The 13,510-nt window shown below is 45.7% G+C and overlaps 1 protein-coding gene across 1 annotated transcript in view; it reads right to left on the bottom strand.

The window, feature by feature from the left end:
- Positions 1 to 1,646: 1,646 nt before the first annotated feature.
- Positions 1,647 to 13,510, bottom strand: part of LOC124607195 (pyruvate dehydrogenase E1 component subunit alpha, mitochondrial-like) — a 141,837-nt gene continuing 129,973 nt past the window's right edge. The window contains exons 6-7 of the mRNA XM_047139418.1: positions 5,408 to 5,656; positions 1,647 to 1,976 (exon numbers count right to left, since the gene is read on the bottom strand). Of these exons, the coding sequence (XP_046995374.1) occupies positions 1,788 to 1,976; positions 5,408 to 5,656 (438 nt within the window). The 3' untranslated portion in view covers positions 1,647 to 1,787. The remainder of the gene's footprint in view (positions 1,977 to 5,407; positions 5,657 to 13,510) is intronic.

The raw sequence follows: 13,510 nt of genomic DNA, 5'->3' as shown, positions 1-13,510 counted from the left end.
TATTTCCTTGGAAAAGGATGAAGGATAGTTCGAGGAACGGTGCCCCTCCTGGGTCACTAATGATGTGTCCGGACACTGGATACATCAACTCAGATTTGTATCTCACATGGCTACAACATTTTGAAGAACATACACAGCCAACAGAAGATAATCCAGTCTTGTTCATTTTGGACAATCACTCGTCACATTTGAGTCTGAACGCCGTTCTTTACTGCAGGGACCATAACATTCACGTGTTTACCGTTCCTCTACACAGCAGCCACAAAATGCAGACACTGGATCGCTGCTTTTTCAAGCCACTGACGGACTTTTATACACAAGAATGCGACCAGTGGCTCATTAACCACCCTGGATATGTAATTACGCAAGAATGTATCGCTGAATTGTTTGGGAACGCCTATCAAAGGACGGCCACAATGACGAAGGCAACAAAGGCGTTCAAGATATGTGGCATTTATCCAACCGATCGTCACAAATTCACAGAGGAAGATTTCCTGCCTTCGACTGTTGCAGACCAAAGCGATAAATTTAATGATGCATCCACAGTTGAAACTGGATCTCCCCAGAGCCAAAGTTCAGAGACATCTACAAATGAACCACAACCAGGACCAAGTACCTACGTTTCCCCAAAAGAAATAATTCCTTTGCCAAGAAGAAAAGATTGCCAAAAAAAGACAGAAGAAAGGAAAGAAGTCAGAAATAGTATCTGGGACCCCATTCAAGAAGCAACTGTAATCCCAATCAACAGAACAAGAAATAAAGAAACCAAAGAGGAAACGGTTTGATTCTGATCAAGCAAACAAAAAGAAAGCAAAGCAAAACTTAAATACGTCTAGGGAAAATTCACGAACTTTTCACCGTCGAGGTTGTACTAAAAAATACAATAATCCACCAACAGAAGACCGGATTCAATGTCTCAAGTGCGAGGAGTGGTGGCATGAGTCCTGCTCTTGTCATGAAAGTTCTGAACACTTCATTTGTGATCTCTGTTAAAAATATTTTCGTCCGACATGAATATTTTTGATGACAGGCCCAGATTTGTTCATTAGGTCAAATATTGTGTCAACAGTAACTGTTATATGCTGAGAAACAAGGTCTGTTACCCCACGGTCGGATAAGACTGCGCATTTGCATTACTTTTTTTTACTAAGTGCGAACTACAGTTTAAATTGCTTCCATGACTTTCGGACTCTTGTCATATAACAGGCAAAATTCAGATGAAATTCCAGTTAAAATATAATTGTAATTTGTGACGTTTCCTTCAGTATATCGCTATTTAAACCTTAAGTGCGCAATCTTGTCCCACTTTAATCATCTGGAAAATTATTTGTAAATTTAACTCGATTTGGTAAGTATTGAAATAACATTACGTAGCGTCTCAACCCGTCAAGTTTACTTTCCCCTTCCCCGTCTAGGTGCTCCAGTCTTTTTTATCAGTAAGTTTATTTATTGATAGGAAGCTTAAAGGTACTGTGCCTACAAAGGTAGAAGAAATAAGGCTGACAGAAATAACCAATGTGTAAGACACAAAGATTCCATTTATTTACAAATTACAAGTTTTAAATAAGACACTGAACGGTAACGTGACGAAAAAGTGGACAGCTTTACTGGTGATGTACTAGCTCGTCAGCTGCATGGCAGGCAGTACGTGGCAGTGGATCCCCGGCGGGCGACAGCCGCCCACTCGGGCGATGTCTGGAGATGTCTGCGGAGCGGGGGCGGCGGCCGCCTCACTCGGAGGGGACGATGATGCGCCCGGCGGGCGGCCAGCCCCCGCCGCCCCCGCGTCACTTGATGTTGACGGCGGGCCCGACGCGCTTGTGCGCCACGGGCGACCAGGGCACGGTGCCGCGCACCATGGGCTCCAGGGGGCTGGCGTACACGTCGCTGGCCAGCTCGTCCAGGCCGATCTCGTGGTCCGCCTTCGCCTTCAGCGTCGCCTCGTCCACCGCCTTCTTCACCCTCGTCTCGATTTCCTGCCGACACAGAAGGGGGCCGTGCAAGGAACACGTCGCATCGTCCGACACAACAGCTAGCCTTGAGAATGGCGTCAGTCCGCCGAGAAAATTTCTTCAGGCACGTCATATGCATTGAAGCCTGTTGTTGATTATTTGATCTTGTGGAGATACAGAACTAACGATACTGATTATTATGTTCCAAATAGCCGCCAGACATTTCCTATTGAACTAAGAGTGCATGACATAACAAGTCACTCGAGATGCAACAGGAAAGTACGCGTACGGTCTTACGTTAAATCAGTAAGTGGCTCGAAACAGCATATCCAGACACTCCGGGATGATGATGGCATTGAAACAGAGGATGACACGCGTAAAGCTGATATACTAAACACCTTTTTCCAAAGCTGTTTCACGGAGGAAGACCGCACTGCAGTTCCTTCTCTAAATCCTCGCATAAACGAAAAAATGGCTGACATCGAAATAAGTGTCAAAGGAATAGAAAAGTAACTGGAATCACTCAACAGAGGAAAGTCCACTGGACCTGACGGGATACCAATTAGATTCCACACAGAGTACGCGAAAGAACTTGCCCCCATTCTAACAGCTGTGTACCGCAAGTCTCTAGAGGAACGGAAGGTTCCAGATGATTGGAAAAGAGCACAGGTAGTCCCAGTCTTCAAGAAGGGTCGTCGAGCAGATGCGCAAAACTATAGACCTATATCTCTGACGTCGATCTGTTGTAGAATTTTAGAACATGTTTTTTGCTCGCGTATCATGTCGTTTCTGGAAACCCAGAATCTACTCTCTAGGAATCAACATGGATTCCGGAAACAGCGATCGTGTGAGACCCAACTCGCTTTATTTGTTCATGAGACCCAGATACAGGCACCCAGGTAGATGCGATTTTCCTTGACTTCCGGTAGGCGTTCCATACAGTTGCGCACTGTCGCCTGATAAACAAAGTAAGAGCCTACGGAATATCAGACCAGCTGTGTGGCTGGATTGAAGAGTTTTTAGCAAACAGAACACAGCATGTTGTTCTCAATGGAGAGACGTCTACAGACGTTAAAGTAACCTCTGGCGTACCGCAGGGGAGTGTTACGGGATCATTGCTTTTCACAATATATATAAATGACCTAGTAGATAGTGTCGGAAGTTCCATGCGGCTTTTCGCGGATGATGCTGTAGTATATAGAGAAGTTGCAGCATTAGAAAATTGCAGCGAAATGCAGCAAGATCTGCAACGGATAGGCACTTGGTGCAGGGAGAGGCAACTGACCCTTAACATAGACAAATGTAATGTACTGGGAATACATAGGATCCTTTATTGTATGATTATATGACAGCCGAAAAACACTGGTAGCAGTTACTTCTGTAAAATATCTGGGAGTATGCGCGCGGAACGATTTGAAGTGAAATGATCATATAAAATTAATTGTTCGTAAGGCGGGTACCAGGTTGAGATTCATTGGGAGAGTCCTTAGAAAATGTAGTCCATCAACAAAGGAGGTGGCTTACAAAACACTTGTCCGACCTATACTTGAGTATTGCTCATCAGTGTGGGATCCGTACCAGATCGGGTTGACGGAAGAGATAGAGAAGATCCAAAGGAGAGCGGCGCGTTTCGTCACAGGCTTATTTGGTAAGCGTGATAGCTTACGGAGATGTTTAGCAAACTCAAGTGGCAGACTCTGCAAGAGAGGCGCTCTGCATCGCGGTGTAGCTTGCTGTCCAGGTTTCGAGAGGGTGCGTTTCTGCATGAGGTATCGGATATATTGCTTCCCCCTACTTATACCTCCCGAGGAGATCACGAATGTAAAATTACAGAGATTCGAGCGCGCACGGAGGCTTTCCGGCAGTCGTTCTTCCCGCGAACCATACGCGACTGAAACAGGAAACGGAGGAAATGACAGTGGCACGTAAAAGTTCCCTCCGCCACACACCGTTGGGTGGCTTGCGGAGTATTAATGTAGATGTAGATGTAGATGTACAGGCCTGAGAACACGTTAGACGTCTCGGAAGATGAGAATATCAACAGCATATGTGTGATTCCTTCTGTTTTGGAACGTATTATATTTTCTAAATTTTACCTGCACCAGAACTCACAATATTAATAACATATTCCGCAGAAATATTGGAACACGTGAGGCAATACTGGCCCTATGACTTATCTTAGAATATAGATTAAGGAAAGGCAAACCTACGTTTCTAACATTTGTAGACTTAGAGAAAGCTTTTGACATTGTTGACTGTAGTACTCTCTTTCAAATTCTGAAGGTGGCAGGGAGCGAAAGGCTATTTACAATTTGTACAGAAACCAGATGGCAGTTATTAGAATCGAGGGGCACGAAAGGGAAGCAGTGGTTGGGAAGGGAGTGAGACAGGGTTGTAGCCTGTCCCCGATGTTATTCAACCTGTATATTGAGCAAGCAGTATAGGAAACAAAAGAAAAATTCGGAGTAGGTATTAAAATCCATGGGGAAGAAATAAAAACTTTGAGGTTCGCCGAACACATTGTAATTCTGTCAGAGACAGCACAGGACCTGGAAGAGTAGTTGAATGGAATGGACAGTGTCTTGAAAGGAGGATATAAGATGAACATCAACAAAAGCAAAACGAGGATAATGGAATGTAGTCGAGTTCACTCGGGTGACGCTGAGGGAATTAGATTAGGAAATGAGACACTTAAAGTAGTAAAGGAGTTTTGTTGTTTGGGGAGCAAAATAACTGATGATGGTCGAAGTAGAGAAGATATAAAATGTAGACTGGCAATGGCAAGGAAAGCGTTTCTGAAGAAGAAAAATTTTTTAGCATCGGGTATAGATTTAAGTGTCAGGAAGTCGTTTCTGAAAGTATTTGTATGGAGTGTAGCCATGTATGGAAGTGAAACATGGACGATAAATATTTTAGACAAGAAGAGAATAGAAGCTTTCGAAATGTGGTACTACAGAAGAATGCTGAAGATTAGATGGGTAGATCACGTAACTAATGAGGAGGCACTGAATAGAATTGGGGAGAAGAGAAGTTTGTGGCACAACTTGACAAGAAGAAGGGGTTGGTTGGTAGGACATGTTCTGAGGCATCGAGGGATCACAAATTTAGCATTGGAGGGCAGCGTGGAGGGTAGAAGTCGTAGAGAGAGACCAAGAGATGAATACACTAAGCACATTCAGAATGACGTAGGTTGCAGTACGTACTGGGAGATGAAGAAGCTTGCACAGGATAGAGTAACACGGTGAGCTGCATCAAACCAGTCGCAGGGCTGAAGACCACAAAAACAACAAACAAGTAGTCGAGGAATCAGCACTCGTGAAGAAACTAGTAAAATATCGAACTGATGCTTGATAGTGTAACACGTTCCACTTCTGCCAGTGTGAACAGACTGCTGATATTGTACATGCGGTTGGTCTTGGAGACAGATAGGACAGTGGACGGGTAGGTCTGCTCACCTTGAGCTCGTCGGGCTTGACGAGTTCCGAGTTGAGGATCTTCTCCTTGAAGGATGAGATGGGGTCCCTGGTGGAGCGCACCTCCTGGATCTCCTCGCGCGTCCGGTAGCTGGTGCCCGGGTCGGACATGGAGTGCCCGGAGTAGCGGTAGGTGACCGCCTCCATCAGCAGCGGGCCCTTGCCAGAGGAGCAGTGCTCCACCGCGAACCGCGACGCCTCGCGTACCGCCAGCACGTCCATGCCGTCCACCTGCAGGCACCGTGCAACGCAGTCAGTCACCTCAATCGTTTTATTTACTAACAAACTATGTAACGACCACTAGCAAGAACTGGGGATGATTCTCTTTATACAGTGTGATTCAAACCAGAAAGATGGTTCAAATGGCTCTAAACACTATGGGACTTAACTTGTGAGATCATCAGACCCCTAAACTTAGAACTACTTCAACCTAACTAACCTAAGGACATCAAACACATCCATGACCGAGGCAGGAGTCGAACCTGTGACCGTAGCAACGGCGCGGTTCCGGACGGAAGCGCCTAGAACCGCTCGGCCACAACAAGAAAGAAAGTTGATGTCGCCCAAGAAACTGGTATAGGCATGCGTATTCAAAAACAGAGATATGTACGAGTAAACAGGGCGAATACGACGCTGCTGTCGGCAACGCCTATATAAAACAACAAGTGTCTGGCGCAGTTGTTACACTACTGGCCATTAAAATTGCTACACGAAGAAGAAATGCAGATGATAAAACGGGTATTCATTGGACAAATATATTATACTAGAACTGACATGTGATTACATTTTCACGCAATTTGGGTGCATAGATCCTGAGAAATCAGTACCCAGAACAACCACCTCAGGCCGTAATAACGGCCTTGATACGCCTGGGCATTGAGTCAAACAGAGCTTGGATGGCGTGTACAGGTACAGCTGCCCATGCAGTTTCAACACGATACCACAGTTCATCAAGAATGGTGACTGCAGGTATTGTGACGAGCCAGTTGCTCGGCCACCATTGACCAGACGTTTTCAATTGGTGAGAGATCTGGAGAATGTGCTGGCCGGGGCAGCAGTCGAACATTTTCTGTATCCTGAAACGCCCGTACAGGACTTGCAACATGCGGTCGTGCATTATCCTGCTGAAATGTACGGTTTCGCAGGGATCGAATGAAGGGTAGAGCCACAGGTCGTAACACGTCTGAAATGTAACGTCCACTGTTCAAAGTGCCGTCAATGCGAACAAGAGGTAACCGAGACGTATAACCAATGGCACCCCATACCATCACGCCGGATGATATGCCAGTATGGAAGTGACGAATACACGCTTCCAATGTCTGTTCACCGCGATGTCGCCAAACACGGATGCGACCATCATGATGCTGTAAACAGAACCTGGATTCATTGGAAAAAATGACGTTTTGCCATTCGTGCATCCAGGTTCGTCGTTGAGTGCACCATCGCAGGTGCTCCTATCTGTGATGCAGCGTCAAGGGTAACCGCAGCCAAAGTCTCCGAGCTGATAGTCCATGCTGCTGCAAACGTCGTCGAACTGTTCGTGCAGATGGTTGTTGTCTTGCAAACGTCCCATCTGTTGACTCAGGAATCGAGACGTGGCTGCACGATCCGTTACAGCCATGCGGATAAGATGCCTTCATCTCCACTGCTAGCGATACGAGGCCGTTGGGATCCAGCACGGCGTTCCGTATTACCCTCCTGAACCCACCGATTCCATACTCTGCTAACAGTCATTGGACCTCGACCAACGTGAGCAGCAATGTCGCGATACGATAAACCGCAATCGCGATAGGCTACAATCCGACCTTTATCAAAGTGGGAAACGTGATGGTACGCATTTCTTCTCCTTACACGAGGCATCACAACAACGTTTCACCAGGCAACGCCGGTCAACTGCTGTTTGTGTATGAGAAATCTGTTGGAAACTTTCCTCATGTCAGCACGTTGTAGGTGTCGCCACCGGCGCCACCCTTGTGTGAATGCTCTGAAAAGCTAATCATTTGCATATCACAGCATCTTCTTCCTGTCGGTTAAATTTCGCGTCTGTAGCACGTCATCTTCGTGGTGTAGCAATTTTAATGGCCAGTAGTGTAGATCGGTTACTGCTGCTACAGAGACAGGTTATCAAGATTTAAGTGAGCTTGCACGTTGTGTTACAGTCGGCGCACGAGCGATGGTACACAGCATCTGAGGTAGCGATGAAATGGGGTTCTCCCGTACGACCGTTTCACGAGAGTACTGTGAATATGAGGAATCTGGCGAAACATCAAATCTCAGACATCGCTGTGGCCGGAAAGAGATCCTGTAAGAACGGGACCAACGAAGACTGAAGAGAATCGTTCAACGTGACTGAAGTGTAACACTTCCGCAAATTGCTGCCGAAACATAATCGATATTGGCTTTCGGAGCAGAAAGCATATTTATGTATCCTTAATGACTGTGCGACACAAAGCTTTACGCCTCGCCTGTGCCCGTCAACACCGACATTGGGCTGTTGATGACTGGAAACATGATGCTTGGTCGGACGAGTCTCGTTTCAAATTGTATCGAGCAGATAGACGTGTTTGGGTATGGAGACAACCTCATCAATGTACCGTGCATGTCAGCAGGGGACTGTTCAAGACAGTCTGGAACCGCGCGACCGCTACGGTCGCAGTTTCGAATCCTGCCCTGTGCATAGATGTGTTTGATGTCCTTAGGTTAGTTAGGTTTAAGTAGTTCTAAGTTCTAGGGGACTGATGACCTTAGAAGTTAAGTCCCATAGTGCTCAGAGCCATTTGAACCATTTGCCTGTTCAAGCTGTTGAAGGCTGTGTAATGGCGTGGGGCGTGTGCAGTTGGAGTGATATGAGGCCCCTGATACGTCTAGATACGACTCTGACAGGTGACACGTACATAAGCATCCTGTCTGATCACCTGCATCCATTCATATTCGTTGTGCATTCCGACGGACATGGGCAATTCCAGTAGGACAATGCGAGTCCCATACGTCCAGAATTGCTACACAGTGGCTACACAGTTGCTACACCTTCGGCTAACCACCAAACTCCCCAGACATGAACATTACGGAACATAACTGGGATGCCTTGCAACGTGCTGTTCTGAAGTGATCTCCACCCCGTCGTACTCTTACAGATTTTGCGGACAGCCCTGCAGGATTCATGGTGTCAGTTCCCTCCAGCACTAATTCAGACATTAGTATAATCCATACCACGTCGTGTTGCGGCACTTCTGCGTGTTCACGGGGCCCTACACAATATTCTGCAGGTGTACCAGTTTCTTTGGCTCTTCAGTGTACCGGTATGTCCGAAAACCCTTCGTTTTCAAATTATTCAAAATGGTTCAAATGGCTCTAAGCACTATGGGAGTTAACATCTGAGGTTATCAGCCCCTAGACTTGGAACTACTTAAACCTAACTAGCCTAAGGACATCACACACATCCATGCCCGAGGCAGGATTCGAACCTGCGACCGTAGCAGCAGACCGGTTCCGGACTGAGGCGCCTAGGACCGCTCGGCCTAAACGGCCGGCTTCGAACTATTAACGAAAGTTGCGTTTAGGAGCGTTCCAGATACAGCTCAACAACTTCACCTATCTATGCGCCCGTTCGGCTCATTGTATCCCCGATGGCCTTGTGCTGCTAGGGAGACTTGTTTACAGTCGTCACTCGTCTCGTTTCGAGTCCATCGTGTACATGTATTGGTGATAGTGACTTAACTCAGAGTGCTCCTTTAAAGTGTGGCAGGACATTCACTTCGTGAGCAAGCAGACATAAAACTACAAGGGCGCGAATGGTAATGGACACGAGGCTGCACGGCAGTACCACACGGCGTTTACAGACTGAGGACTGCAGAGTCATCCAGTCTTTAGTGCTGCGTATCGTCGTGCTGCCGAGACAGTATTCGTAGCACCACAGACTATTGGCCGTAGAAGACCGCATGTTGCTCATATGCCTGACCAGGAAGTGCACGTTCTACGGGCTGTAGAAAAAGAGCCAGGTATCAGCGCAAGACAAGTGGCCCTGGCACGTCGCACATCTCCAAATTCAGCATGGAGGGTACTTCACGAACAACTCATTTATTCGTATTGTCTTCAGTGTGTGCAGGACTTTACATCTGCCGATCATCCACCACGAGAGAACTGTTGCCGTCGGTTTTCTGCTCAGGCTGCCAACTCGTTTTTGCCCCTTCACTTTTATATACAGATGAGGCAACGTTTGGAAGAGATGAAATAACAAATTTCTACAGCCACAACATATGAACTTATCGCAATCTTCATTCTACAGTACAGACTAGACATCAGCATTAACTTAAGATTAACATGTGGGCTGCAATCGTAGGTGACTGTCAGGTAGAGCCATATGTCCTCTCAGCACGTCTTACAGGCGTTGTTTACAGGGTTATTCAGAACACTCTCCAGGACCTACTAGAACATGTGCTCCTGCAAATAAGAAGAGACATGTGGTTTATGCATGATGGAGTCCCAGGACATTTCAGTCTCAGTGTTCGAGAGGCACTGGCTGGTATCCAATACCATGACAGTTCGATAGGTAGAGGAAGACCATTTCCACAGACCTCAGTTTATTGGATTATTATCTCACCTTAAAGAATTGATCTAAGCAGCAGACTACCCGCATGCAGAAACTCTTCATTAGCGTGTTTTGGAAGCGTGAAAAATTACTCGAAACCGTCAGGCATTATTTGACAGTATGCAACAGTCAACAAGGCGACGAGTCATGTGTGCTTAGAAACAAGAGGACGACATTTTGAGTACTTACTGTGAGTTTATGTGAACAGCAAACTTTCATTGATAATTCGAAAATGAAGGATTTTCGGAAATATGTTTATATGAACTTTTTTCACGTTTTGGTGTAAGGAACCAGCGCCAGAGTTGGTAAAAGCATATTTGAAACAACCTGTATTCTGCCTGACAAATAAAAGTTATGACAGTGAATTTGCAATTCTGTATCTACAAGTTACTCTGTAACTGTAACAAATGATCTGAAGACGCGGAACTGACCTGAAACCGGTTATTTGGAAGTAAAGAAAAGCAATCTGCATATTTAAATTGGACACTTTGGTAGTGTGTTTGGTGTTGTTACCACCTTTGGTAGGGTAATAATGTGCGTGAAAAATATCATATGTTCAGTGAGCACTATCAATGACACAGAGATGATACATACTCATGTGATACAGCATTATCAACAGCAGGCATTTTAAAAATGGGGTCACAGTGGGCCTCCATTTGGCCAGCTAGTCGACTCATACAATATCCTTATTTATGTAGCATTCGAATAAGACAGTGGCCTGATGTTAGACAGCATGGAAAAATGACGGCAGGCATATTCATCGACAAGGTTCCGGTCGATCCGTATGACCACCGCAAGGGAGATCGCCGTATTGTGCACCTAGTACTTTGTGACACCCCTCCCATCAGAGAAAGATCAATGGACTTCCAGGAACATTTTGCGCCATACCGAAACATTGGATGGAAACTAGCAGCAACCAGATTAGGGAATTGCCGTCCCATGTGACGGCTGCCATTCACACCGCAACACTGACAGCTACGTTTGGTGTGTTGCCATGATAAAGAAGTATGGTCCACCGATGAATGGCGTCGTATTGCGTTGAGCGATGAATCACGGTTCTGCACTACCCCAATGACCATCTTCGGTGAATGCTGCAGACCAGGGCTGATGTCCCATTGTTCCAATCTTTTGAGAGGTACAGCGGTGTCACTCCTGTTGTCAAGGTGTGGGGAGTCATCGAGTGTGACCTAGTCATGGCTGATAGTAACTGAGGGAACTCTGACGCCACAATGGTACGTCATGAACATTCTGCGTCCACACGTTAATTCTCATGCAATATTAACGTGGTGCCATTTTTCAGCAGGACAATGCTCTTCCATTCATGGGAAGCCTCTGTATGTGTGCGTGATGTCGAGGTACTCCTCTGGCCAATAATGTCCACAGATCTGTCCCTGACAGAACACGTGCAGTATCCCAGTGCCAGTGTCAAGGACATCAAGGACCACTCACAAACGTTGTATGCCAGCTTGCCTCAGGAGGGGGATACAACAGATTTATGATGTCTTTCCCAACCGAATGAGTGGATGCATCCAGGCTACATGGAGTGCAATGACATACTGATAAGTGTGCCTGTACTGCCAAGTTCTTTTTAAACTGGACTCCATTTTTTAATCACTGCAGTAACATCACATATGCTCTCGATGTACGAAGTTTCATTTCGTTTCCTCCTCCCACACTGAGTGCTAACATTCTTTGTGCGGCGGTGTATATTTACTGTACTATTACTATTTTAAATTACAGTGAAATTACCATTTACTAAACTGCCTGTGGTGATCTTTCTGTGTACACGATACATTCACAACCAGTAGGAAATGGCTTTGGTGGCCGAAACCGGCCTTTGTGATCTTTCTGTGTAGTCTCATGATGATATACTCATAACCAGTGGAAAATGTCCTTGGTGGCCAAAACTGTCCATGGTCTGTGTACCCCCGTGAGGATTCATTCACAACCAGTAGGAAATGGCCTTGGTGGCCGAAACCGGCCTTGGTGATCTTTCTGTGTAGTCTCATGATGATACACTCACAATCAATGGAAAATGGCCTTGGTGGCCAAAACTGGCCATGGTGATTTGTCTCTGTACTCCCGTGACAATACATTCACAACCAGTAGGAAACGGCCTTGGTGGCCGAAACCGACCTTGGTGATATTTCTGTGTAGTCCCATGATGATACAAACCAGTGGAAAATGGCCTTGATGGCCGAAGCTGGTCGTGGTGACGTGTCTGTGTACTTCCGTGATGATACACTCACAACTAGTGGGAAATGGCTTTGGTGGCCGAAATCGACCGTGGTGATCGAAAATAAAAGTACAACAGGTGCTGTAATTTTATTCCAAGTAATTATTACTGTCATGGAATCTACACCGTCATGATCCACATGTTGGATAAGAAATTAATCCAAGATACCGCACAAATATATTGAACCGAAATTTAACATACTACAAAATCAGTATGCGATAGCATCAGGTAGAGATAACATGCATTTCCCTTGTGCTAATTCTGTTTCAGTAACATGTAGACTACGTGTTCAAAAGTATCTGGATACCTATTAGTGGATATTAGTATGGGGTTTGTACACCCTGCGCCTTTGTGACAGTTTGATCTTTAATGTGGACACTTTTAATGTTTTAGTAAGGTGTCTGAATGTCTGTGGAGGAGTGGCAGTCCATTCTTTCCCAAGAACCCAAACCCGATAAGGCAGTGGTGTTGACGCTGGGATCTGGAGCGATGTTGACATTCTAATTCATTCCAAAGACGTTCCATTGAGTTCAGGTCAGGACTCTAGACAGGTCATTCCATTTTGTGAGTGTAATTCTCCATTAACAAATGTAAGATGCCATCCGAGCAAGCTACCTTTGTGGCTGCAAAAGTGATCTGCAACGACTGGACTGATAGAGAGACAAATCACTACCCACAAACTCCGACACATAAATGATTTCATCGCGCAGCAGACTGAATGATATAAACAGAATGGACCTCATAATGAGTCCCGGGTGTTTGTCTTTACAAAAAACATTGTAGGTTCAATAACTAAAAGGAGATTTCATATAAATACCGAATTAAAAGTCTTGGTCCAACCCCATTTCTTACAAACATTGCTTCTAAGCATATGTACAGGGTGGTCGGAAATTCCCGTTGCAAACTTTTAGGATATGTAGAGGGTACTGAGTACATAACATTTTGAATAGGAACCCATGTCCGTAATCGTATCGTTTCCGTTCTACGACAGTTTCGGTTCAGATGTGTACCTCGTCAACGTCAGTTTAGGGCAAGAGAAACGTCTCAGAGTTCCCTGTCCTGGTATGCAACAGGGTAGACACGATGAAGTGTACTACGTCAAACGATGTCCAGATATCACTTATTGTCCGCTTTGCTGTGAGACCGAGTCAATACCTGTGCATCACCGATAGAGGAAACATGGTGCAGTACACTTTTGCGGAATACACAGACATGGTCCTTGTGTATGGCGAAGCTGGAGGTAACGGAAGAGCTGCTAGTC

This window comes from Schistocerca americana, chromosome 3, assembly GCF_021461395.2.
Source record: "Schistocerca americana isolate TAMUIC-IGC-003095 chromosome 3, iqSchAmer2.1, whole genome shotgun sequence".
NCBI lineage: Eukaryota > Metazoa > Arthropoda > Insecta > Orthoptera > Acrididae > Schistocerca > Schistocerca americana.
The sequence above is the reverse complement of the archived record's forward strand: the minus strand, read 5'-3'. Positions and strand labels throughout refer to the sequence as shown.